This window comes from Indicator indicator, chromosome 5, assembly GCF_027791375.1.
Source record: "Indicator indicator isolate 239-I01 chromosome 5, UM_Iind_1.1, whole genome shotgun sequence".
In the NCBI taxonomy this organism is placed as follows: domain Eukaryota; kingdom Metazoa; phylum Chordata; class Aves; order Piciformes; family Indicatoridae; genus Indicator; species Indicator indicator.
In genome coordinates this window covers 1,755,269-1,780,103 of record NC_072014.1, presented here as the reverse complement: position 1 = coordinate 1,780,103, position 24,835 = coordinate 1,755,269, and the positions used below count along the sequence as shown (strand labels likewise).

General features: G+C 47.3%; 1 protein-coding gene across 1 annotated transcript in view; it reads left to right on the top strand.

Annotated features, from left to right (window-relative positions):
• ERBB4 (erb-b2 receptor tyrosine kinase 4) overlaps nucleotides 1-24,835 on the top strand; it is a 538,583-nt gene that overhangs the window by 221,284 nt on the left and 292,464 nt on the right. Inside the window, exon 4 of the mRNA XM_054380880.1 lies at nucleotides 3,831-3,965. Within this exon, the coding sequence (XP_054236855.1) occupies nucleotides 3,831-3,965 (135 nt within the window). The remainder of the gene's footprint in view (nucleotides 1-3,830; nucleotides 3,966-24,835) is intronic.

The following is a 24,835-nucleotide window of genomic DNA, read 5'->3' as shown; positions in this document are numbered from 1 at the left end:
TAAAGGTCTTTTCCAGCCTAAGTGATTCTAATTTGGGAGCAATAAGCAAAATAATGATAGAATCAGTGGCAAGTGCACTTGCTAATTTCTTTTCATCTTTGGTTACAGAATTGCACACTTTTAACCCAGTAAAGTAGCTCTAATAATGGAGATAAGATTCTGCATTCACTTCAGAGTCAGTGGTAAAAAGTCTTGGAACCTCTCCTTTGCTCCAGCCCTGATGCCAAAATGAGAGACAGTGGTAGGAACTCCTCTCCCAATGTGAGCCAGTGGGGCTTGTGCTTCAAAATCCCCTTTTGTAACTAACTCTCTGTCCCTGAGCAGCACAAAGTCCAAGGGTAACCTCTGCTGCACTGCAAAAGTAGCCTGGGCAGCAGTTGATCAAGCCAATTGCTCTGCCTTCTGACCCAGGCAGCAGTGGTGTTGGTTTGGATTAACAACATTCCACTGTCACAAAAAAATTGGTGTAGAAAACAAAATTATATTCTCCCTCAAATGGAACATCTGTTCCACTGTGAGCAGTCCCTTTTCATGCTGCTTTGGCAGAAAGGAGCTTCCTTCTCCACAGCAGAAGTCACAACATTCAGTAAAAGACTTGTCAGACCCCTTTCTGCTCTAGCCTCAGAAAGAGCTCAGCAAAGAGGCACCTCAGGTGCTGCCAATGGGAGAAGCAGCCTGGTTCTGCCTGGCTCCCTTTGTTAGCTCGTCTGCACAGGCAGAGCTGCCTTTCTCCTCCAGTTTGTTGTTTAACTTTATCTGGCACTTCCAGCACTGTAAATTGAAATGAGATGATGACTTTATGATGATGAGCTCCTTGTACAGCAGCTCCATTGTATATTGATTACATTTGTGCTTCGTTTGCTTAACATGCAGCAGGGCTTATTAGGTCTTTGCAGGCATTGTTCTTGCTAAGGGAGGGTGGAGAAGTGCAAAATGCAGTCAAGTCAGTGAAGCCAATGCATCTGTGCTGATTTACACATGCCAGAGCCTTGGCATAAAGAAGAGCAAGATACAGCTTGGAACAGGAAGGGGGAAAGGGAATGAATCTGGATGCCACAGAGCAGTAAGAGCCTAGCACAAGTACTCTAAAGGTTGTGGGAAACTGTGAACTCAGGGTTACTTAATGTAGGTGAGAGCCCATCTTGGATATTGTGGCTCAGGTTTAGTAGTGCCTCACTGCACAGAGCAGGAAGCTTTAACTCTGTCACCTGTGAGAAATGGTACAGAGCAGGGCAAGGATAGATGCTGCAGTGTGGTTTTGGGGAAAGGCACCAGGAACAACAGCTATTATTCAGTGCTGAGGGAAGTCAGAGCATTTTCCATGCTCAGGAACTTCTTCACCGTGAGGGTCACAGAGCACTGGAACAGGCTGCCCAGAGAGGTTGTGGAGTCTCCTCGTCTGGAGACTTTGCAGCCCTGTCTGGATGTGTTCCTGTGTGACCTGTGCCGGATGTGCTCTGGCAGGGGGGTTGGACTGGAAGTTCTCCAGAGGTCCCTTCTAACCCCTAATATCCTCTGATCCTGTGATCCTGTAATAAATCACAGGGAAAGTGGTCAGCTTCCCCTGCAGTAGAGAGGGGACAGTTTCTAGTTACTTTTGTGCTGGAAAAAGTCTTTTTCTACAAACTGAAACTGTTAAAATGACTTTTGGAGTGAGATGCTGCCTGCTACAGAGGAATGCATCAAAGTTCCCAGCAGAAAAGAACATTTGATGGGTATTGTCAGGAGTCAATGCTCTCAGACCAGAAATGCTGCCAGTGGCAGGTGTTCAGCCATCCCAGCTGATGGAGGCACTATTTGGAATCCTGTGCAACTGTTTCAGCTATGAACGTAGATTCACAGATTTTTGTGGCGTATTCAATGTTATTTTTACTCCAAGTCTGGGCCACAATGGATTGGGTAATCCTGTAGAGCAGGGGCAACACAGACAAATCATCACTGGTCATGTTTTCAAGTGGTCTTCTGAGACCCACTTTTCCCCCCGAGGACAATTGCTAGCAGATGCTGTATATTTGGGTTTGTCTGGATATGATAAGAGTATCATGCAGCCAGATCATTGCTGTGTCTCTAATCTGGACTCTTTTCTCTATACGATTATTAATATTGTTTTCATTTTTAAGCCCCTGTTCAATGAAAAGCCAAGCTTTTAAACCAGAGCTTTCTGAGAAAGAGTAATACTCCGAACTGATTAACAGGGTGGCAGGATGTAGTTACAGATAATCCTCTAATGACTTCTTTCATTGGGTGCTTCCTCCCCTGCATGCTACAGCCTGCAAACCTGAGATTTAAAGAACAAATATGCAGTAATTCCTTCCTTGTTGTGTGTCAGCATTACAGAATCACAGAATTGTCAGGGTTGGAAGGGACCTCAAAGATCTTCCACCCTGCTGCCATGGGTAGGGACAATTTCCACTAGATCAGGCTGTCCAGAGCCACATCCAGTTTGGCCTTAAAAACCTCCAGGAATGGAGCTTCTACTACCTCCCTGATCCAATCTGAATCTACCCATTTCTAGTTTATCTCCAGTAAATAAAAAGTGTTAAGCTTGCAATCAGTGGGCTAAAACAGAATCTGGAAATACAGGGATAACTTTCAGACGGGTAGGAGGAGAGTATTTGCCTAAGAAACAACAATTGCTCATACACTCGGTATGTTATTGATAACATTACTGACCTGCCAACCTGTAATTAGCCTTTTGATTGCTTTAATTTTGCCACTGTATACAGACACACAGACACACAGACACACACAGATCCTAGAAGCCTACAGCAAAGATATCAAACTAAAAAAAAAGAAAAAAAAAAGATGAAATCTTTTATTTGAACCCCAAAAGCTAAGCCCTCACAGCCTGTTTGTTGTACCTAACATAAAATCTAAGATCTAGTCTTCCTATGGTCAAATCTGATCTTTCCCACTGGAGTTTTTAAAGGTATTCCTGGGACACGAGGATTATCAGCCAACCTTCATCACTGCTACCATAGTCAAGGTACAATCACAGAACACATCCTGTTGGAAGAGCCCTCCAAGCTCATCCAGTCCAACCTTCCACCCAACACTGCAGGGTCATCGCCAAACCATGTCCCTAAGCACAGCTCCAAGGCTGCTTGAACACCTCCAGGGATGCTGACTCCAGCACTGCCCTGGGCAGACCATTCCAATGGCTGAGAGCCCTCTCTGCCAAGAAATATTTCCTGGCATCCAGCCTGAACCTCCCCGGGGCATCTTGGAACCATTTCCTCTCCTCCTGTCCCTTACCACCAAGGAGCAGAGGCTGCCCCCTCCTTGATGCAACCTCCCTTCAGGGAGTTGTAGAGAGCAATGAGATCTGCCCTCAGCCTCCTCTTCTCCTGCCTGAACACCCCCAGCTCCTTCTCAGGGGCTCCAGGCCCTTCTCCAGCCTTGTTGCCCTTCTCTGGACAGGCTCCAGCCCCTCAATGTCCTTACTGCAGTGAGGGCCCAGAGCTGAGCACAGCACTGGAGGTGTGGCCTCAGCAGTGCTGGGCACAGAGGGATATGAAACGCATCTCAGTGTGGCTGATTGCTTGTGCTGCTGTCAAAGTCAGTGGAACAGCTGCACAACTAACAGTACTGTTCCACAGGCCCAGTGACCTAGCTCACAGCACTGGCCCTGCCTTCCTCAGGTCTCTTCTGTGTGTTGGTGTTTGCTGTGAGCTACTTACCCTCCAACTGTCAGAGTATTAAGTGAGATTACAGTGAGAATTTTGTGCATTTAAATTTTGCTCCCTGTCTTTCCAGGACACCAAGCAGCACGGATTTAATCAGCTGCATGCCTAAGGTCTTACAAGTGTGTTCTCTTGTTCTTTCTGCAGAAATACTGAATGGTGGAGTCTACGTTGGCCAGAACAAATTCCTTTGCTTCGCAGACACCATTCACTGGCAGGATATTGTGCGTAACCCCTGGGCCTCCAACTTCACTCTGGTTCCAACGAATGGTAGCTCAGGATGTAAGTACTGGGTTTAGTCTGAGCCTTCTCATCTGCTCCATAGGAAACACTCGAATTATGTCCAGGGCTGTATCTGTAAATGTTCCCTCTGTGATGCTTGTAGCAGCACTTAAGCTAATGTTAAAAACACTTTGTCTATGGAGAGTTTTGGGGAACATCAGACATCCTCTACATGTTCTCTCTTCTGTGTATTTCCCTCTCCTCCCCCCATTTATTGCTAAAGCCACTGTGCTGCTGCGGAAGCACAGATGTTATTGTTTGCTTTGAATGTGTTCCTGCTGCTCAGGCTGGTCCTTGAGTCACAATTGCAATGTCCATGGCATCATAATTAACTGCTGGAGTAATTATGGCATGGGCTCAGAGATATTCTGACTTCATATGAGAAAGGAACCTCACAGAAAGAGTCATCCTGTGGTGTATTTCTGTGAAGGAAGAGAACTTGCAGAGGCTGGGGTGCTCTTCATGATACAGCAAATACTTCTCTGTTTTTGATGTGTTCTCTCTATTTTAATGCTTGATTAATTTTCTTTATCTCTTTTCTCTATTTCCCTTCCCTACAGTTATTCACATTTAGTAGTATTTTGATGATTCTTGCAGCAATAATGAGTTCTAGGGAATGGTGGTGACAGGGATACAAAGTGTTTAGAGTAAAATGTTCCATAACAGAGTAAATGCATTCCAAATGAATACTATGCTATTAATCACTACCCTCAGGATGTGTTAGCATTGAAATTCAGGTACAGGCTGGGAAGAATTTTATATCTGATGTCAGAAGTGACACCAGAGCAGACATATTGTTCTGAGAATTCTGGGTGTAGGGACATTTTAGGATGTGGTAAACAATCCAGAGTGTCCCTCAAGGATGTATAAATAACTGATGGCCTCTTCAGCTTCTGCTATAGCCAAGAAAAACTTCAGTTTTTAGTAGTTTTAGTTTTTAGTAGTTTGTTTTTTTTCTTCCAGAAGTTCTTCTGTTGTATGGTTGGAATTCAGAAATTAAATACAAAAAAATTATACCCATTTGATGTGTCCCTATAATTTGTAAGAAGCAGCTTTTATTTAACCAGGTGTTTTGTGATGTAAGAGATGTTATGGCAGGCTGGCTTGCTTTTGTATGTCTACCTGCTACCCCCAAAAGCAGGGCACAACTACTTGAGAGAAGACTTCCTCTGGGAGCACTGCCAAACTCCACTGCTCCTCAATTTCCCAACTCTGGAGCTGAGGCTCTTCAGTTCTGCCTTCTGGCTGGAAACCTGACACAGCTGTAATGAAGCCAGCTTCCTCATTTGCATATTAAACCTGCTTATCACTGGTGATGCTCAGTTCTAAGCAGAACTGATAAAACCTTTGAAGGTTGGGAATGCCTGTACCCTTCTGTGAGTCATCAACAAGAAACAGACTTGGTTGTTACTCAGTTTTTGTTCTGCTCTTGGGTTTTCTTTGAAACTCTGGCAGTTCTTCAAGACAAATGCTTCTGCAGCACCAAGGTAATCAGCTCCTCTTGAAAAGCAACCAACATCAATGCTATCTTTTTAAGCTAAGGAAAGCTTTACTGGAGACTCCAGAGGACTCAGAGCAAGATCAGTGCTGAGTACTTTTGAAATCACACCCTGAAAGAGATAAAGACAAATATTAGCTCCCACAGCATGAAGAGAGAATGTAGCTACTTAAGTTCAGTTTTCTTAAAACATTTTTGCATTCATTTTGAGTTGTTTTGAAACCTAAGGAAGGATCAATTTGTACTTTACCATTTGTGCATGGTAAACCTGGTAAACAACATTGTTCCAGGGATGACTGAGAGCTATGTACAAAGGCAGCTTCATTAAGATAGCCACACAAATTTTACTTAGCATAGCCAGCAGGGCCAGGGAGGTCATTCTTCCCCTCTACTCCACGCTAGTGAGACCCCACCTGGTGCTCTGTGTCCAGTTCTGGAGCCTCTATTGCAGTAAAGCCCTGGAGGTGCTGGAAGGTGTCCAGAGAAAGGCCATGAGATGAGCAGAGGGCTGGAGCTGTGCTGCTCTGGAGACAGACTGAGAGAGTTGGGGTTGTTCAGTCTGGAGAAGAGAAGGCTCTGAGGAGACCTTCTTGTGGCCTTCCAGGATCTGAAGGAAAGCTGCAGAGGGACCTTTTAGGGGACAGAGAGTGATAGGACTGGGGGGAATGGAGCAAAACTAGAAATGGGTAGATTCAGACTGGATATTAGGAAGAAGTTGTTCCCCATGAGGGTGGTGAGACAGTGGCACAGATTGCCCAGGGAGGTGGTGGAAGCCTCATGCCTGGAGGTTTTCGCAGCTAGGTTGGATGTGGCTGTGAGCAACCTGCTGTAGTGTGAGATGTCCCTGCCCATGGCAGGGGATTTGGAACTGGATGATCCTTGAGGTCCCTTCCAACCCTGACAATTCTATGATTCTACTTTATTTATCCTTGCTTGGGATGGAAGAGAGCACATCTGGGCTATATTTAATTTAATAAACTTAAATGTTCTTCCCCAAGAAACTAGATTTCCATCTCAGTACTATTCATGACCCCTAATTAGCTGATCCAAACTATTTCTGTCTTCACAATTGACACAGGTGAAAATCTAAACCCCATTACACAGAAGGCAAATAAATGACTAAAATGGTTTAACAACTGTGTTAAGGCTTTGGGAGGAAAAGAATTCAGGTACAGGAAACACAGTTTAAAGTAACCTAAAATTAAACAGCTCTCCATGTGTGCATCCACACATGGAATTACATGCACTCACAGAAAGGTGGGGGGGTGTATATATATATATATATACATGTATGTATATATATATATATATATACCTCTCTTTAAAGCCTTCAAATGAAATCACTCAAATGTGGAACCTTATTACTACCTGTCAAGAGGCAAGAGAAAGGAAATATGCTACAGTGGTAGCTTATGAAAGGAATAAGACAAGATATTTGTACTGGTGCAGAAAGAACTTGGAGAAATGAACACTGAATTATAATTTTAGAACAGAGATCAGTGTGGAGTGTCATTAAGTAAGGTATAGGCTTCTCAGATCTGGCTCACCTGTCACAGTTCATAATCTGCTTAGGCAGTGTGGGTGCCTGCTGGGCACAGAATGGCTGCTTCCCCACTGCTCTAAATGGTACTCAGTGCTTTGCAAAGTTTGGTTCTCCTCTCCATAGACTAACTCACAGAATCATAGAATCATAGAATGGTCCAGGCCTGAAGGGACCTCCAAAGCTCATCCAGTCTGACCTCCATGCAGTCAGCAGGGACATCCCCAACTCTAGTTGCCCAGAGCCCTTGTCCAGCCTCACCTTCAACATCTCCAGGGATGGGGCCTCAACCACCTCCTTGGGCAATCTGTTCCAGTGTTCCACCACCCTCATAGTAAAGAACCTGCTCCTAACATCCAATCTAAATCTGCTCTGCTCTAGTCCGAAGCTATTGCCCCTCATCTTGTCACGCTTTTCTTGACCCAGCATGTGTATGTATTTACTGTTTATTTTAGCTGACTGTATTAAATTGTCTGGAGTCTCAGGTGACTCCTGTCAAATGCAAAGCTCAGCTAAGTCCTACTGGAACTGAGTAAGTTACATGTTGCTTGGCATTACCAAGAATATCCTAACTGCAAGGGATGTCATGGAAAGCCCTCTGGGACTTCCCAGGTCAGCATATCTTGAAAAGAAAGAGCAGTTTTACTACTTATCTAATCAGTTTTTCAGGAGAAGGTCTGTCAGGGAGGCTGCTTTGACCTGGAAATCTAAACCAACCAAACCTGTTGGTTCAACAAAGCCCATACTAGCAGTAATTTGGGGGAGTCTGTGTAGATGTGTGATCATGTAAGACCTGAGTAGATGGCCTTTGTGCAGTCATGTAAGACCTGAGGAGATGCATTGGCCTTTGTGCAGTCATGTAAGACCTGAGCAGATGGCCTTTGTGCCATGTTTAGCCATGGCTGGCAGGACTGGAGGAGAGTTTAAGCCCCAGGAATTGTTAGGGCCATTTCACTGTGACCACCTCCAGCGTGCTCCATGGCAGAGAATATTTCAGTGATAAAAGGCTGAGAACTGGCATGAGTGTCAGAAGGAGATACTTCATAGTTCCAGTAGGTCCTAAAGCCTAAACCCCAGCTGGGTGTTTTGGCATCATTGTTGCTGTTTCCAGCCCTCCAAAGCAGATAGGACATCCCCCCACGTGTCTGCATGTCTGAAGAAACAAGGCCCTGCCTTCAGACAGGAGCCCAGTGCTTGTGAGGACTTGGCTGCTGCAAGGAGGACTGCAGCAGGTCAGTATGAGTGCACTGCTGTGCTGCGAGCAGTGCCATACACTCTGTGTGTGCACATCAGGGCTCAGCCGTGCTCCTTCTGCCTCCTTCCCCAGCAGGGAGCAGTGCTGCAAGCTGCCCATGCTGCTCTCTTCCCCAGCCAGACAGGGAGCTCATAATGGTCCCACTTCAGAGATAATTCCACTTGCAACCCTCCCTGCTGTTCCAAGGCAATCAGGAGAAGAGGAGGAGGACAAAAGGGTGGAGTGAAATGAAGATGCTCTAATATAAAATCAGTCCCCTACCCCTGTGCTTGTTTCATACCCTGGGTCTGCTAACCCTGGCAATCCCCTGCATTTATGTTGGTGTTAGACAGAAGAGAGTATGGCCAGAGAGCTCTGGGAATAAAGCTTTTCTGATTCGGGAGCAGAGGAAATGGTTTCAAGCTGTGCCAGGGGAGGCTCGGTCTGGATGCTAGGAAATATTTCTTCCCAGAGATGGTTCTCAGCCATTGGAATGGTCTGCCCAGGGCAGTGCTGGAAGTCACTGTTGCTGGAGGTGTTCAAGCAGCCTGTGGAGCTGGTGCCTGGGGACATGGTTTGGTGTTCATCCTTCAGTGCTGGATGGAAGGTTGGACTGGATGAGCTTGGGGGGCTCTTCCAACTGGATGTTTACCGTGATTCCCTTCTTTGCATACTTTCATTGCCTCTGCAGTGTCCAGAAGCCAGTGAAATCACCATGGCGTCTTAAGCACTACGATAGAAATACTACAGACACATAAACCCTAAGTTCCCCTTTTTTCCTTTGGCCTTACATGTATTCTCTCTATTGCTTTGTGTTCTGATCAAATGCATGCAGAAGAGCTGATGTTAGAGGCCTCTGAATGGCACCATCCTCCTGTTAAGATGAGCACAGGCAGTGGCTGCAGGCATGGAGCTTGGTTGTGTGCTGCTGGCATGCAATAAACAAATGCACAGGGATCACGTGTGCTCAGCTCTCTGAGGACAGGTACTTCTGTGCCTGGTGTTGTGACTTGTAATGCTGAAATAATAGCAATATTTACTGTATTCAGAGCATTCCCACACTGGTGTCTTGTGGCTGAAACTTTTAAAATTAATTGTAGTTTGACAGCAGCCTTCTCTTCCATTTACCTGAAATCAACACTGTCAGCCTGGGCTTTTAAGCTGGGCACCTTGCAGTGGGAGTCTCAAAAGTGCTTAACTGTCTAAGGAGGAAAAAAACCAGCAACAAACAAAATCCCTTTAGGTAGATGTTATTGAATTTGTTTCTTCAGTGCTGAAAATCTGTTTTCTCTCCTTCCAAAAAGAAACCACGAATTCAAGCATTAGCCAAGCATGGTAGAGCCATGTTTTGCAAAAGCATATTGCCCACATCCAAGGCCTGTTGGATTTGGCCCTGTCACTAAAAAGCTTGAGCTCTGCCCTTCAGAGGTAGAAACAAAAGGTACAATTCCCAGCCATGGTGCAAGAAATAAAGCAGGACATCAGGATTAGACTTCCTGCCTAAAATGCCTCTGGACTGGTAGACAACTTCACAGATCCACAGAATGGTCTGGGTTGGAAGGGACCTTAATGATCATCTAGTTCTAACCCCCCTGCCATGGGCAGGGACATTTTTCACTAGACCAGGTTGCTCCTCAAGCTTCAATCCATTCTCTTGGATTATATTCTTGGGTATCAAAAGATAAAGTTTAAATCTGACTATCACAGGATCCCGGCATGGTGAGGTTTGGAAAAGACCTCTGAAAACCATCTAGTCCAACCCCTCTGCCCTAGTCCTGCATAGATAAGCAAAGTTGTGCATTGGTTTCCAATACCTGGAGGTATTTAAGAAAAGCCTGAATGAGGCACTCAGTGCCATGGTCTGGTTGATTAGATAGGGTTGGGTGATCAGTTGGACTTGATGATCTTGGAGGTCTCTTTCAACCTGGTTGATTTCTGTGATTCTGTGCCTGTATCAGCAGTTTGGTGGTGGTGGGTTCATGGTGAAGCTGAGAGAAGTGTGACCTAGGTCTGGGTTTTGCCTGTCTGTTATTTCTGCTATCAGCAAAGGACTGACACGGAATTATGTTTCAAATCAGCATTTCCACTGGAGCTTTACTTGGAGACTTTGTCTCACAGGAAAGCCTGAAGGGTTGGAATTATTGTGTACCCTAATGATTCCATAGCAGATGGAATAGGTTCAAATAAATAAATCAATTACACATCTAAAAATACTGAAACTATGTGGATGATTGTCCAGGATGGAGTTGGTAACTCTTTGAATAATAAAGGTTTTAAAATTACTTTCCATTTTCAAGGTTGGTTTGCTTTTGTTGGGTTTTGTTTGTTTTTGTTTTAAATATGCTCTTCAAGAAATTATTCAGGAAAAATGCTGTGCTGCTTGCTGGCATGTGCCAAGAGCTGGGTACCATGGGACTCTGAAAATCAAGCCTATTTTCAAGTTGTGGCAGGGCACCCAAAACCCCTCCCTGCTCCCCATGAAGCCAGGATGGGGGGGAACAGTGAGGCTGGGATGAAGGGAGCCAGAAGATTGAGACCTCCCCCTCCCAGGCCTGTGCATTCCTGGATTTTACATGGGCCCTTCACCCAAGCCATATATCCTGCCAGGCACAGACCCCATGCAGGGTCAGGTCTGGGCATGTTTTGGGCATATTTGGGCATGTTTAAGCAGAGAGATGATGGTTATCAATTCTAGCCTTTGTCTGGTGACAATCCCAACACAAATTAGCTGGCTGGATAAAGCAGGTGAGCTGCAGGGAGCGTTAGGCTCTTCTCTCATGGGTTTTTTCCCCACCACACACATGGATGATAATTAGCAACACAGTTCAGGAGGATTTTCCCATAAAAAGAGACAAAAGAGGAATTCCCACAATTGGCCAGCAGCATTGTGAGTAATTGATTATTCCTAAAGTCTCTGGGAAATTCCTGCCCTTTGTTATTGGGGGAATTTACTGCTTGTGGATCTAGCTTTATCCAAACACTGTTTCTCAAACCATTTGTAACCATTGCTAGATTCTGAAGATACTCTCAACTGAATACTGAACCTTCACAGAATCACAGAATTGTCAGGGTTGGAATGACCTCAAGGATCATCCAGCTCCAACCCCCCTGCCATGGGCAGGGACACCTCACACTAGAACAGGCTGCTCACAGCCACATCCTGGCCTTAAAAACCTCCAGGGATGAGGCTTCCACCACCTCCCTGGGCAACCTGTCGCCCGTGTCTCATCACCCTCATGAGGAAGAACTTCTTTCCTAACATCCAATTTCAATCTACCCATTTCTAGTTTTACTTCATTCCCCCCAGTCCTATCACTCCCTGACACCCTAAAAAGTCCCTCCCCAGCTTTCCTGTAGCCACCTTCAGATACTGGAAGGCCACAAGAAGATCTCCTCAGAGCCTTCTCTTCTCCAGACTGTAAAACCCCAACTCTCTGAATCATGGCAGAGCAGCTCCAGCCCTCTGCTCATCCTCATGGCCCTTTTCTGGACACCTTCCAGCACCTCCAGATCTTTCCTGGAACAGAGGCTCCAGAACTGGACACAGTGCTCCAGGTGTGGTCTCAGCAGAGTGGAGCAGAGGGGGAGGACCACCTCCCTCAATCTGCTGGCCAACCTTTATAATCTTTAGTGACTTCTGTATCTACCTCCATGGGAGGCGGAGCCAAATTGCTGAGTGATTTATGTTTGCATTAATGTCTCACCTTATCAGCCTCTATTGGTAACACAAGTGTTCTCCTGAACTGAACTTTCTGCTCAGACTCTGAAGTGCAATGGGATCTGTGGAAAATTTTTCCCTGACTTGAGCTTGCTGTGTTACCCAGCCCCTGTCAGCTGGGAAAAAGCCCTGGAATCTTTGGCAGGACATTTTTTCAAGCAGAAGGCCTTCAGTCACTTGCTGTTGATGACACAGCACTCCTCTGCCACTGCTTTGTGTCTAACGGCACCTGGTCGTGTGAGAACAGCACAGTGCTGAGCCAGGCAGAAGCACTTGTCCATTGCACCACGAGGCATAGGAAGGAGAGGCTTGGCCTTCAGCTGTGTACCTCTGCCTCAGTCAATTCCTTGGTGAACGACTGTGCTTTAAAAGTTCTCCCCTCTTTCTTACCTATTGATTCATAGATTTTTCAAGGGCAAAATAAGCCTTGAAGCACCATGAGCTCTGAATTCCTGTATGTGGAGGTGCTGAAGTCTCATCTTCTTGCCCGGCACTGAGCTCAGTGATTTTCCCAACCACAGCCTGTGTCCCAGCCCAGCTTTGAGTTTCAGAATCTGCCCCAGCCCCACAGTGACTACTCCCACAGCCCCTGAATGGGTGACCATGGGGTTTGGGTCCTCTGTACACTCTCCTGACACTGCTCTGAAGCATTACAGAACTGCAGCAGACCCTTGAGAAGATGCTTACTTCCCTGGCATTACAATAGATGATGCTGGCTGCCTTCATTTCTGATCTGAACACAGTCTTTAAACTGCAGGTATTGTTGCATCTTGCATCTTCTCCAGGGAGCTCAAAGAACCCTCTCAGAAGCAGCATTTTCTCTCTGCAGAAATGGCAGACACCATGTAATCAGCTCAGCTCCTGAGTGTTTCTCCATAGCCTGAGCAGAGTCATCTCACATCTTTCAGAGGGAGGAATCTCTTTCCAGCTCTAGAAGTTTAGTTGTTCCTCAGTGTAAAATATCTGTGTTTTTCAGTGTAGGACAAGGGGCAATTGATGGAAACTCCAGCACAGGAGGTTCCACCTCAACAGGAGGAAGAACTTCTTCAATGTGAGGGTGACAGAGCACTGGAACAGGCTGCCCAGAGAGGTTGTGGAGTCTCCTTGTCTGGAGCCTTTCCAGCCCTGTCTGGATGTGTTCCTGTGTGACCTGTGCTGGATTCTATGCTCTGGCAGGGGGGTTGGACTTGATAATCTCCATTGGTCCATTCCAACCCCTAACATGCTCTGATCCTACATAAAATACCTGTATTTTTCAATGTGCTTTTGGAAGGTAGAAACCAAACAAAAAATGTGTCTTGGCATTTTATTACTGATGTAACCAATACCTTGCAGATGTACAAATTGTATAGTTTGTGTTTCAGCTTCTCATGAGGAACCTCTCACATCTGTGTGGTGTAGAGACTCCCAGTTTTCCTTCAGCAAGCACAGCCTGTCTGCTTCATTCCAAAATGTGCAGCCTCATCTTTGGCCACAGAGGCATTTGGTGGGAGTTCCTCCAGTTGATCCAGCAGCCTGCTCACTCTCTAACACTGGCTGCTCTTCACTGTAATTTGCTGGGATTGCAGGCTTCCTGTCATCTCTATATTTTATTGCCTGGGATTTGTTAATAATTTCTAAACCTTTGTCTGGAATATTAAGCAGCAGCAGTCCTGAGAGGATCCCTGGGGAACCACACCCCAATTGTATTCTAATTGCTCATTTACAGCTCCTTTTGGAGAGCCCCCAATTAGCTGGCTCTTAATGCATTTTTCATGTGCTTTATTAATATTGAAACATAGAGACAAATCTAATTAAATGTTTACCATTATCCAGTGCTTTGCATTTTAATTAAAGGAACGGCAAATGAACTAGCCAGCTGCTAGTTCAGGCACTTAGGAAGGCAGCTCTGTGTTCCCTGGTGCAGACAGCCCAGGCTGGGAGTGCCCTTACCTGGGGGCAGGTGTGTTTGGAAGCATCACAGCTCACACACTGATCCCTGGATAGTATGGGTTTGGTGGATGTGGGTCAGTGCTGGCCCTGGATGATGCTCCTTTCTTTTTGTTCTTTCTGCCTTTCCTGTCTTTGGTCTTTGTGAGCTGCTGCATTTAGGTTAACCTGCTACAGTGTGGGCCCTGATAGCTGGAGTTTGCTGGGCCAGGTTCTGCTGCAGATTCCTCCCCTGGCAAGACAAAGACTAACGATTTCTAGAGAGATGCCTCTTTAAAATATTGCAGAAACAAGAACAATTTGGTAGAAAATTAGCTTAGTAGTGTGTCCATTTGAGCCTAGGTGAGGGTCACAGAGTTGAGACCTCCAGGAGCTGGATTGTCCAGGCCAGAAGGTGTACTGGAAGGTGCAATCTTTGTATTTCTTCCCATGAATCCTGCATCCCTATATGTCTGGTTGCAAGGTGATTTTCTTCCTCTTTCTTCCCTCTCTACTCCTCTGGGAGGCACCTCTCTTGTCTTCTGGTATTTTTTTTTTAGGCATAGGGGGAGAGAGAAACAAAGGGGGGCAGTTTGGGCATGGCCAGCCTGAAACCAGGCTAGCAACATGGGAGGTGGGGAGAGAAAGAGAATTGGGGCTTATGGTAAACTCCAGCTGGAGGAAGAAAACGAGTACTGGGGTTTTGGTCTGGTGGAAGGTTTTGTGTATCTGCTTTGGCTTAATGTGCTTGTGTGTCAAGCCTAGGCTGTGTGTATTTCATATGCTTGGCTATGCTCACCAGTTTGTAACTGTAGCATTATAGTTTGTAAAGAGCTTTTCCATTTGAACTCTCCATCACTATCAATGCCAATTGTGTGAGCTTTATTCTTTTCCCCCTTTCTGGGGCAATAGAGCAATCCATCCACTCGTTAAACCATGAAAAGTAGATATGTCTCTTTTTTTCAGACTAGATTAAAGCCAAAAGAGCATTTATTTATTTAGTTAGTTAGTTGGTGTGGGAGCAAATGAGCCATATGGCTAGGTCTGCGTCCCTTCCAGTACACACAGTGCCTTCTTGCAGAGTGTGTCACAAGAAGGAGGTTGATGTTTGACTGGAAGTTTGTGTATGTGATGAGCTTTGTTCTCCTTTGGGTGCTAACAGCCTGTGTGTGGAGCTGGTGCCGAGGGATGTAGGTGGATTTGTGCACAGCCATTTCTTGCAGTTACAGAATGAGGTCTGAAGGGTAGCCAGCTCCTTGATTCAGTGTTCAGCAGTGACCTTGCAATTCTTCACAGAGCACAGTAAGTCATTTTTTGTACCTGTGGTTGCAATATTACAAAGGGATCATTTTTACACATAGTGACTTGTCTGCAGATTTATGCTGAGCTCAGACCATTGGGTATTTAATTCTGAAGTAGCTGTGTGATAGTTATGAAGAACAGGGTTTCCTTGGATCCTTTCAATCTCTCCCAGAATTCCCAACCAAGTTCTCAGTTAGGCTGGGCTACACACGTGCACACCAGTGTTTCCAGCTGCACCATCCAAACCAGACTGCGGCACAGGATCAGTCCTGCTACCATTGGGAAATCACACTGGTTAAGTGAGGAGTCTTGGATGATCACAGGAGTAAGGATAGAGTTACAGAATCATAGAAACATTCAGGTTGGAAAAGCCCCTCAGGATCACCAAGTCCAACCCACAACCCTACTCTGCAAGGCTCACACCTAAACCACAGCCCCAAGCACCACAGCCAAAGCACCTTCAAACACAGCCAGGCTTGGGGACTCCACCACCTCCCTGGGCAGCACATTCCAAGGTCTGACCACTCTTGATGGGAAAAATTATTCCTAAAGTCCAGTCCTTTCTCTCAGGTGTAAAAGTACCATTGGTCAGGAAGGATTTGTGAGGGCTGCTGCAGTGTTGCTTTCCCTCAGAGCAGTGGATGTGCCTGTAACAGGAGACAATTACATCTACATAATTAACAAGTGTAAATCACCCACCCCCAGCCCTTCAGTCCAGAGACACAGGTCTCCTTTTGTCCTTTCTGCTTTCTCAAAGCATGAGGATTTTGCTCTACAGAAGGGCAGAGTAACAGCAGCATATTTATGTGTGCTGGTAGAAAGAAAAGAGGGAAGTGACTTCCCCATAAATTCATGATAACATCTCACAGCTATTTTTTTTCCACAGTAGTAGCATCAGACAGTGCAGATATTAACTGGCCTCATCAGAGCCCAGCATCTTCAACCCTCCTGACAGGGAAAGCAAGTGACACTTTGCTGTTCAAAGTTCTCAGCAACCCAGGACTCACAGGATCAGAGGATGTTAGGGGTTGGAAGGGACCTCTGGAGTTCTTCCAGTCCAACCTTCCTGCAAGAGCAGGACCAGAGAATCCAGCACAGGTCACACAGCAACACATCCAGACAGGGCTGGAAAGGCTCCAGAGAAGGAGACTCCACAACCTCCCTGGGCAGCCTGTTCCAGTGCTCTGTGACCCTCACAGTGAAGAAGTTCTTCCTCCTTGTTGAAGTGGAACCTCCTGTGCTGTAGTCCCACCCTGTTTCCTGCCTGTTTACCATGGAAGGAGACATGAGAGCTCAGGTCAGATAAAGTCCTACTGCAACCCAAAGGAGCTTATGTGTTGGGTAATGTTTTCTACTCCTTTGCTTAAAAACAGAAGAATTTTTGAAGCATAGGAAGTTCCGTGGAAACATGAGGAAAAAAAATTCCCTGTGAGGGTGACCGGAGCCCTGGAGCAGGCTGCCGAGGGGGGTTGTGGAGTCTCCCTCTGGAGATATTCCAACCCCACCTGGATGTGTTCCTGTGTGATCTGCTCTAGGTGCTCCTGCTCTGGCAGGGGGGTTGGACTGGATGAGCTTTGGAAGTCCCTTCCAGCCCCTAACATTTTGTGATTCTGTGATTCTGTGAGTAATGCATGCTGTAAGCCAGCTCCCAGCGTGGCTGGTGTGTCATTCCTGCTGTACCTAGAATTTGGAGGTAATGGCACTCCAGAAAGTATACCCCCGAGGACATTTGTTATTGCAGACTTTGTTAAATTATAACCTTTCATTGGGGTTATTACTTGACATTTTAAATGCAGGTTTGGAGACAGGCAAACAGGAGCTCCTCAGACAGGTGGTTGGGGTACAGAATCTTTTCCCTGCCATAGGTGTCACTGGCAGCAAAAGAGAAAAGGAGAAAGGCTTCTTCTCCATGCAAAGCCACCAGTTACTAAACCATTTTGTGAAAGCTCCTTGCATGTGGATCACACTTCGAGGGCTGGTAGCACTGTGCTGTAGCAGCAGCTACAGCTCCATGGATATCTCAGCTGGAAAGAAAATTTATATCAGAGCTGAGCACAGACAGACACAAAGTCCCAGAGCTGCCTTTTGTTCAGCACATGTGGAGGTTGCTTTGCTTCACCATTAAGGGCTCTCTAGTCAGGACAGAATTTATTTATTCAGCTGGAACTGAAGGACAAATATAGTACCAGAAGAAACTGATTGTAAGGAACAGGATTTTTACCAAGTGTATGTAACTGAGGATGGAGGAATACATGAAATCCATCAGTACAGTGCACTTGCTTTGCATTAGTATGGCAAGCTGAACTGCTTTCAGCTGCCTGTAGTGTTTTCCCTCATTCCAGAGCAGTGTGGCTTGAATAAAGGGAATCAGTTTAGTTTCCTAATAAGTAAGTACCTTCAGCCAGCATTTTCAGAAGGGATTTGTCATTTGGTGTATGCCCTTGAAACAGGTTTGAAAGGCAGGCAGAGGTGGCGTGCAGTGGAAATGCAATGGCTCTAACACTTGAGTTCGCTGAATAAGAAGTAAGAAACACAAATGACCTGGCTAATGGGAAGCAACAATGCCAGAAGGGACTCCTTAGGCTGCCAGACCCTAGTGCAGGGATCTAGCAAGGGAGTTGCCACAAAGCCAGGGATCTTTGGGAGTCCTGGACAGAGGAGAGGGCATGGAGAAAGCCAGCCCTCTGACAGGGACATCTCTTGACAGGGAAAATTGTATTTTGCAAAAAGATAAGCAAAAAATCCCCAACCCAACCCTTTCCCTGACAAGGTGGCTGAACTGGTTTGTTGTTCTTCATAGAGAGAGTGGTTGGCCATTGGAATGTGCTGCCCAGGGAGGTGGTGGAGTCACCATCCCTGGAGGTGTTCAAGAGGGGATTGGACGTGGCACTTGGTGCCATGGTTTAGATAGGCATGAGGTGTAGGGTGACAGGTTGGACTCGATGATCCTTGAGGTCTCTTCCAACCTTCTTGATTCTTGATTCTTGATTCTTGATTCTTGTGTTCTCTTCCTCCCTTCTTGGAGCAGTGCAGGGCCAATCTCTTACCGGGTGGCACAGGTTACCAGGCTGGTGTTTGAAACTCTTACAATGTGGCACTCCTTCTGTAGCTCCAGAATTGAAATTGTGCTCTGGCAACTGGAACTTCTTTGAAGAGTCCAGCACACAGCCACAGAAATGATGAAGGCAGTGGAATGTCTTCCTCACAAGGAGAGCCTGAGGGAGCTGAGGGCTCTATAGCTTGGAGAGGAGGAGCCTGAGAGGTGACCTCATTGCTGGTGCTCAAGATGTGCAGGGTGAGTGCCCAGAGGCTGGAGCCAGGCTCTTCTGGGTGATGCCCAATGGCAGCACAAGGGGCAATGGTGGAAGCTGAGGCAGAGGAAGTTCCATGGAAACAGGAGGAAGAATTTTTTCCCTGTGAGGGTGACAGAAACTGGAACAGGCTGCCCAGGGGAATGGTGGAGTCTCCCTTTCCAGAGATATTCAAAACCCTCCTTGATGTGTTCCTGTGTGACCTGCTCTAGGTGATGCTGCTCTGGCAGGGGGGTTGGACTGGATGAGCTTTTGAGGTCCCTTCCAACCCCTAATATTCTGTGGTTCTGTGATCTGTTGGCAAATGCTTACCTTTAATGGCAACCTGTGTGTGCATAATGTATTACTGTATGCCACCTGTTTGTAAGCAGGTTGGTGTTTAAGCAATATATTGCGCAAGGGAAAGACTTTTTAGTTCAAATGAAAGCATCCCTGCCATTTTAAGCAGCTTGCTTTATCCCAAATAAACCCCAAATATTCTGAATATTCAAACTAGTGTAATTGAATGGTAATTGGCAGATCTGTAGTGAGTGGGTGGGTGCGTGGAACTGCTCTTTCACAGCAAGCTCCAGCTGCTCCAGCTAGCTACCTTTGAAGATCTGTTTAGAGAAAGAGGAGGAAAAGAAAGACTATAAAAGCAGCTGCTTTATTGTAGCTACTGGTTCTTGGTGCTGCTGTGTGCCTCCCACACTTTTGAAACTGTCTGTTGTTAGATCTGCAAGATGCAGATCTCAGCCACCAGCTCAGAGGCAGCTTGGCTGGTGCTGCTGCACAGGGTGTGAGGTAGGTGTCTGGCTGGGTAGCAGTGGGTGGGTGCAGTGCTGGGACTAGCCAGACAGAGTCCTGACAGGCTTCTCCCAGCAGCCTGCTCTGTTGCTTGCATGAAACACAAAGCCACCCCAAGCCCTTACTGCTATCATGCCTGCATTTTTTTAAAGGATTTTGTCATGCATGGCTGTTTTGGCAGGAATTCTCAGAACTATCACTAAAGTTCCTGTCCTGCCTTTGCTGACAACCTGGCTAAAGGGATCTGCCTTCTGCTCTGCTCAGACCCAGGGCTGTTCCTCCTGCAGGGCAGAGGACAGTGCTGCGGCTTCAGATGAGACTGAGCGACTGGAAGGGAAGTTTCTCTCTGCTAAGCAATGGGCAAGGTGTAGGAAGTATGAAAGAAAAACAAAGAGTGCATTTTGTGCTCCTGCAGCCCCTCACACTCTCTGTCCTGGCGTGTAGGATCTGCACATCAATATCTCCTTGGATCACTAGCCGAAGGAGCTTTCACATCTCACAAATGTTCTCTCTGGTGCTCTTGTAGGAACTTAGTTTACTTTCAAAAAACTTATCCAAGCAGTCATCAGTGAAGTATCCTGGCAGAGGGGAAGATGTTGGAAATATTTGCAGGGAAAAGGACAGGTTGCCCAGGGAGGTGGTGGAAGCCCCGTCCCTTAAAAACGCCAGGCTGGATGTGGCTCTGAGCAGCCTGCTCTAGTGTGAGGTGTCCCTGCCCATGGTAGGGAGGTTGGAACTGGGTGGTCTTTGAGGTCCCTTCCTGCCCTGACAATTCTGTAATTCTTTGATTCTACAAAAGATACTTAATGCAGGGCTTTCAGGTGGCTTTATACAAACTGCTAATGATGAAAACAACTTCATACCAAACTCACCCTATTGTGACTACATGATACTCACAGAGCGTCCACAGCATCACCTCTCTGCAGGTCTCTGACAGCTGAAGATTACCCAGGAAATTGCAGTCTGAGTTTTGTTTGCATGACTGTTTGCATTTAATATTGAGTACAGCAAACAGTCAATCTAAATATCAGAGTCCATAGCCCAGTAGTGTTCTCCAAGTGAAAACAGCCTTCTGTTGCCCAAGCATTTTTGTGTAATAATCACTTTGGTTTCACATTGCTAGAGGTACATTTTGAATAAGCAGTTACTTCTCATTAAGCACAGTATGATACTTATCTAAAGTTTGTCTAAAACTGGAGTCTAGATTTCATGGGAATCACAGCAAACATCTGGTTGGAAGAGCCCTCCAAGCTCATCCAGTCCAACCTTCCACCCAGCTCTGCAGGGTCAACACCAAACCATGTGCCTAAGCACAGCTCCAAGGCTGCTTGAACACCTCCAGGGATGCTGACTCCAGCACTGCCCTGGGCAGACCATTCCAATGGCTGAGAGCCCTCTCTGCCAAGAAATATTTCCTAGCATCCAGCCTGAACCTCCCCTGCTGCAGCTTGGAACCATTTCCTCTGCTCCTGTCCCTTACCCCCAGGGAGCAAAGGCTGTCCCCTCCTGGCTCCAACCTCCCTTCACGGGAGTTGTAGAGAGCAAGAAGGTCTCCCTCAGCCTCCTCTTCTCCTGCCTGAACACCCCCAGCTCCCTCAGCCCCTCCTCTAGCCCCAGGGCTCCAGGCCCTTCTCCAGCCTCCTTGCCCTTCTCTGGACAGGCTCCAGCCCCTCAATGTCCTTCCTGCAGTGAGGGCCCAGAGCTGAGCACAGCACTGGAGGTGTGGCCTCAGCAGTGCTGAGCACAGCACTGGAGGTGTGGCCTCAGCAATGCTGAGCACAGGGGGATGGGCACCTCCTGGCCCTGCTGCCCACCCTGCTTCTGATCCCAGCCAGGATGCCTTTGGCTTTCTTGGCCACTTGGGCACTGCTGTCTCATATTTAGTCGACTGTCAGCCAGAACCCCCAGATCCCTCTCTGAGTTGCAGCTTTAATGCTGAGTTTCTCTGTAGCATTCCCAGTCAGAAGCTGGTTAAAGCGTTAGCATGCCTGGCTGCACCTACCCAGGCTCTAGGAACATTACATGACATCCAAAAAATGTTAAATGAATTTTAAAAGCTACTTCAGTTTTGACTTCTCACTTCCTTTCTTTGAGGTTATTACTTTGGTTAAAAAATGAAAACTGTATGCCCCTCTGTTTGAGCTTTATTACTGCTGTGGCAGCATCACAGGAACATTACAGAACATTATTGTGACTTACGTGGTATTGACTGACCACATCTGTTAGAGGGGTGGGGAAGTTGGTATTAAACAAGCACAAGAACTCTCCTCTCCTCTCCTCTCCTCTCCTCTCCTCTCCTCTCCTCTCCTCTCCTCTCCTCTCCTCTCCCTCTCCTCTCCCTCTCCTCTCCCTCTCCTCTCCCTCTCCCTCTCCTCTCCCTCTCCCTCTCCTCTCCCTCTCCCTCTCCTCTCCCTCTCCCTCTCCTCTCCTCTCCCTCTCCCTCTCCTCTCCCTCTCCTCTCCCTCTCCCTCTCCCTCTCCCTCTCCTCTCCCTCTCCTCTCCCTCTCCTCTCCCTCTCCTCTCCTCCCCCCTCCCTTCCACTCCCCTCTCCTCTCCCCTCCCCTCCACTTCCCTCCCCTCTCCCCCCCCCTCCACTTCCCTCCCCTCTCCCCTTCCTCTCCTCCCCTCTCCCCTTCCTCTCCTCCCTCTCCTCATGCACATCTGATTGCTGTGCCCAGGAGGAGCTGCTGCAGCCTGCCTTGCTTCTGGTTTTGCTGTCATGTGCTGCCACACTGCAGAGCTGTTTCTGTGAGCAAGGATGGAAAGGCCCTGGGCTGAGAGCTAATGGGCAGTATTCTGGGGCAAGGAAGGGTGTGGGTGTCACAGTATTAGGCATTGCAGTGGATGCTTCCTGGATAGAAAACTTGGGCTTCCAGACACCTCCATGCAGAGGAGGGAGCCCATTAAAATAGTACTGCCGGGAGCAAGCCAGGGGAAAATGCTGGAATGAACAGAAAGAATAGAAGGTGGTGTCTTTTTATGGTCTCTGTCTGCTGGGACTCTGCAGTGCCTATCTGCCTGCCTCCTCCCCTTCACACACCTGTCTTCTGCTCACACTCAAATTTCCCCAATAAGAGGGACTTTTCTCCCCTTGTATGGAATACATTAGCAGCTTAGGAGCTCCCCAAGGATGTGGAAGAGCAGGGTTCAGTTTCTTGCCCTGCCTGAAGGCATTCAAATCTGTACCTCCTATCTCCCACCTACTAGTGGAAACTGCCCCAGGTTGAGTTGTGGTCTTTTCTACTCCTGTTGAAATCCTAAGTCTTAAGTAACCATCAGGTAAGATACAGAAATAGTCTGAGGGGCAAGTACTGATGCTTAGCTAAGCCCCAGCTCCAATGATCAGAAGTACTGAGCTGTGGGGCAAGAACCCGAGAATGACTGCATGCTGTGTCCAGCTCTCTCCCTTCAGAGCTCCTTGACTTGTCTGGAGAGCTGTGCTTGGGAAGCAAGGCCTCCTGCTCCATGCTCCCCATTTCCAGAAGCCTATAGGTTGATTCTTGGGGTGCAGTCCTGGGGGCTGAGAGTCTTCATCACAATAAACAAAGGAGTGCACAACGCCACATTCCACTTGAGTGTCAGCATCTACAGATGGTGGAGCATCACCTTCTCCTTTCTGCAGAGCAAAGGGAAAGTCAGAGCTTCCTCTGTATTTTGAAGGGGCCCATGGTTGTGATGTGTGCTTTGAGGATGTCCTTGTGAGGGAGGATGTTTCAAGTGGTGTCCCTCAGGGGTCCATAATGGGACCTGTGCTGTTTAATATTTCCATCAATACTGTAGAGAGCAGGATCCAGGCAGCATAAGCAGTGTGCAGATGGCACCAAGCTGAGTGGTGCTGTGGATACCCCAGAGGGACAGGATGGCATCCAGAGGGACCTGGACAGGCTGCAGAGGTGCTGCCCAGGTGAACCTCATGAGGTTCAACAAGAGCAAGTGCAGGGCTCTGCACCTGGGCTGGAACAATCCTCACTGTCAATACAGGCTGGGGGAGGAGGGGAGAGAAAGCAGCCCTGAGGAAAAGGACTTGGAGGTGCTGGTGGGGGAGAAACTGGCCAGGAGCAGGCAGTGTGAGCTTGCAGCACAGAAGGCCAAGGGCAGCCTGGGCTGCATCCAAAGCAGCATTACTGGAGATGGGAAGAGGGGATCCTGCCCCTCTGCTCTGCTGTGGGGAGACCTCACCTGCAGTGCTGCATCCAGCTCCGGAGCCCTCAATATAGGAAGGACATAGACCTGATGGAGCAGGTCCAGAAAAGGGCCACAAAAATGCTCAGGGAGTTGGAGAAGCTCTGCTGTGAGGACAGGCTGAGGGAGCTGGGGGTGTTCAGCATGGGGAAGAGAAGGCTCCAGGGAGACCTAAGAGCAACCTGCCAAGACCTGAAGGGGCTCCAAGAAGGCTGCAGAGAGACTGTTTGCAAAGGCCTGCAGGGACAGGACCAGGCAAAATGGCTTCAAAGTAGAGCCGAGCAGATGGAGATTGGATGCAAGGAAGAAGTTCTGCAGTGTGAGGGTGGGGGAACACTGGAACAGGTTGCCCATGTGAGGCCCCATCCCTGGAGATATTGAAGGTGAGGCTGGAGAGGGCTGTGGGCAACCTGATCTAGTTGGGGATGTCCCTGCTGAGTGCAGTAGGGTTTGGATTGGATGAGCTTTGGAGGTCCCTTTCATCCCAGACCATTCTGTGATTCTGCTCTAGACTTCCTACATGATTTTGGATAGTAGGTTGTGCTTTTCTGTACTTTAATTTGCTGTCCACTAAATTGGAATAGGCAGAGTTTAGAATCACTAAACTGTTCCGTGATTCTATGATTCTGTGATCCTGTGATTATGTGACCTGACCTTAATGACAGGGACCAAACTGCTCCACTGTTCAGAGACAGAGATCCAGCTGCAGGTGTGCAAGGATGGGTAGCTATCTCTGGGTTACTAGAAGGCAATATCCTTTTGGAACAGCAGTAATTAGCCAGGTGGAGGTTGGTCTCTTCTCCCAGGCAACCAGCAGCAGAAGGATGGGACACAGTCTCAGGCTGTGCCAGGGGAGGTATAGGCTGGATATTAGGAGGAAGTTCTTCACAGAGAGGGTGATTGCCCATTGGGATGTGATGCCCAGGGAGGTGGTGGAGTTGCCATCACTGGAGACATTGAAGAGAAGCCTGGATGAGGCACTTAGTGCTATGGTCTAGTTGATTCCTTAGGGCTGGGTGACAGGTTGGACTGGATGATCTTGGAGGTCTCTTCTAACCTGGTTGATTCTATGATTCTATGATTCTATGACATACTCCTGAGGGCTTGTTCTTGATGAGCCTGCCAGGCAGCAGGTATGCCTTGACCTGTTCTTTAGCCTTCCAGCTGTGTCTCCCTGTGTGCTCAGGCTCCCTCTGTGTGTGTGTGCTCAGACAGGCACATGGTGCTGATGGGAATGATTTCCCCTCCACAGCAGGGGGAATTCACTTACACTGCTCTGCGCCAACAGCTATGAGCAGTGATAATTAATAGCTCCTAATTTCTTAATCGGTGTAAAAGTTTAGACTGTGTCATATGTGAAGGTTTTTATTTTGTGTGGATGACTAAACCAG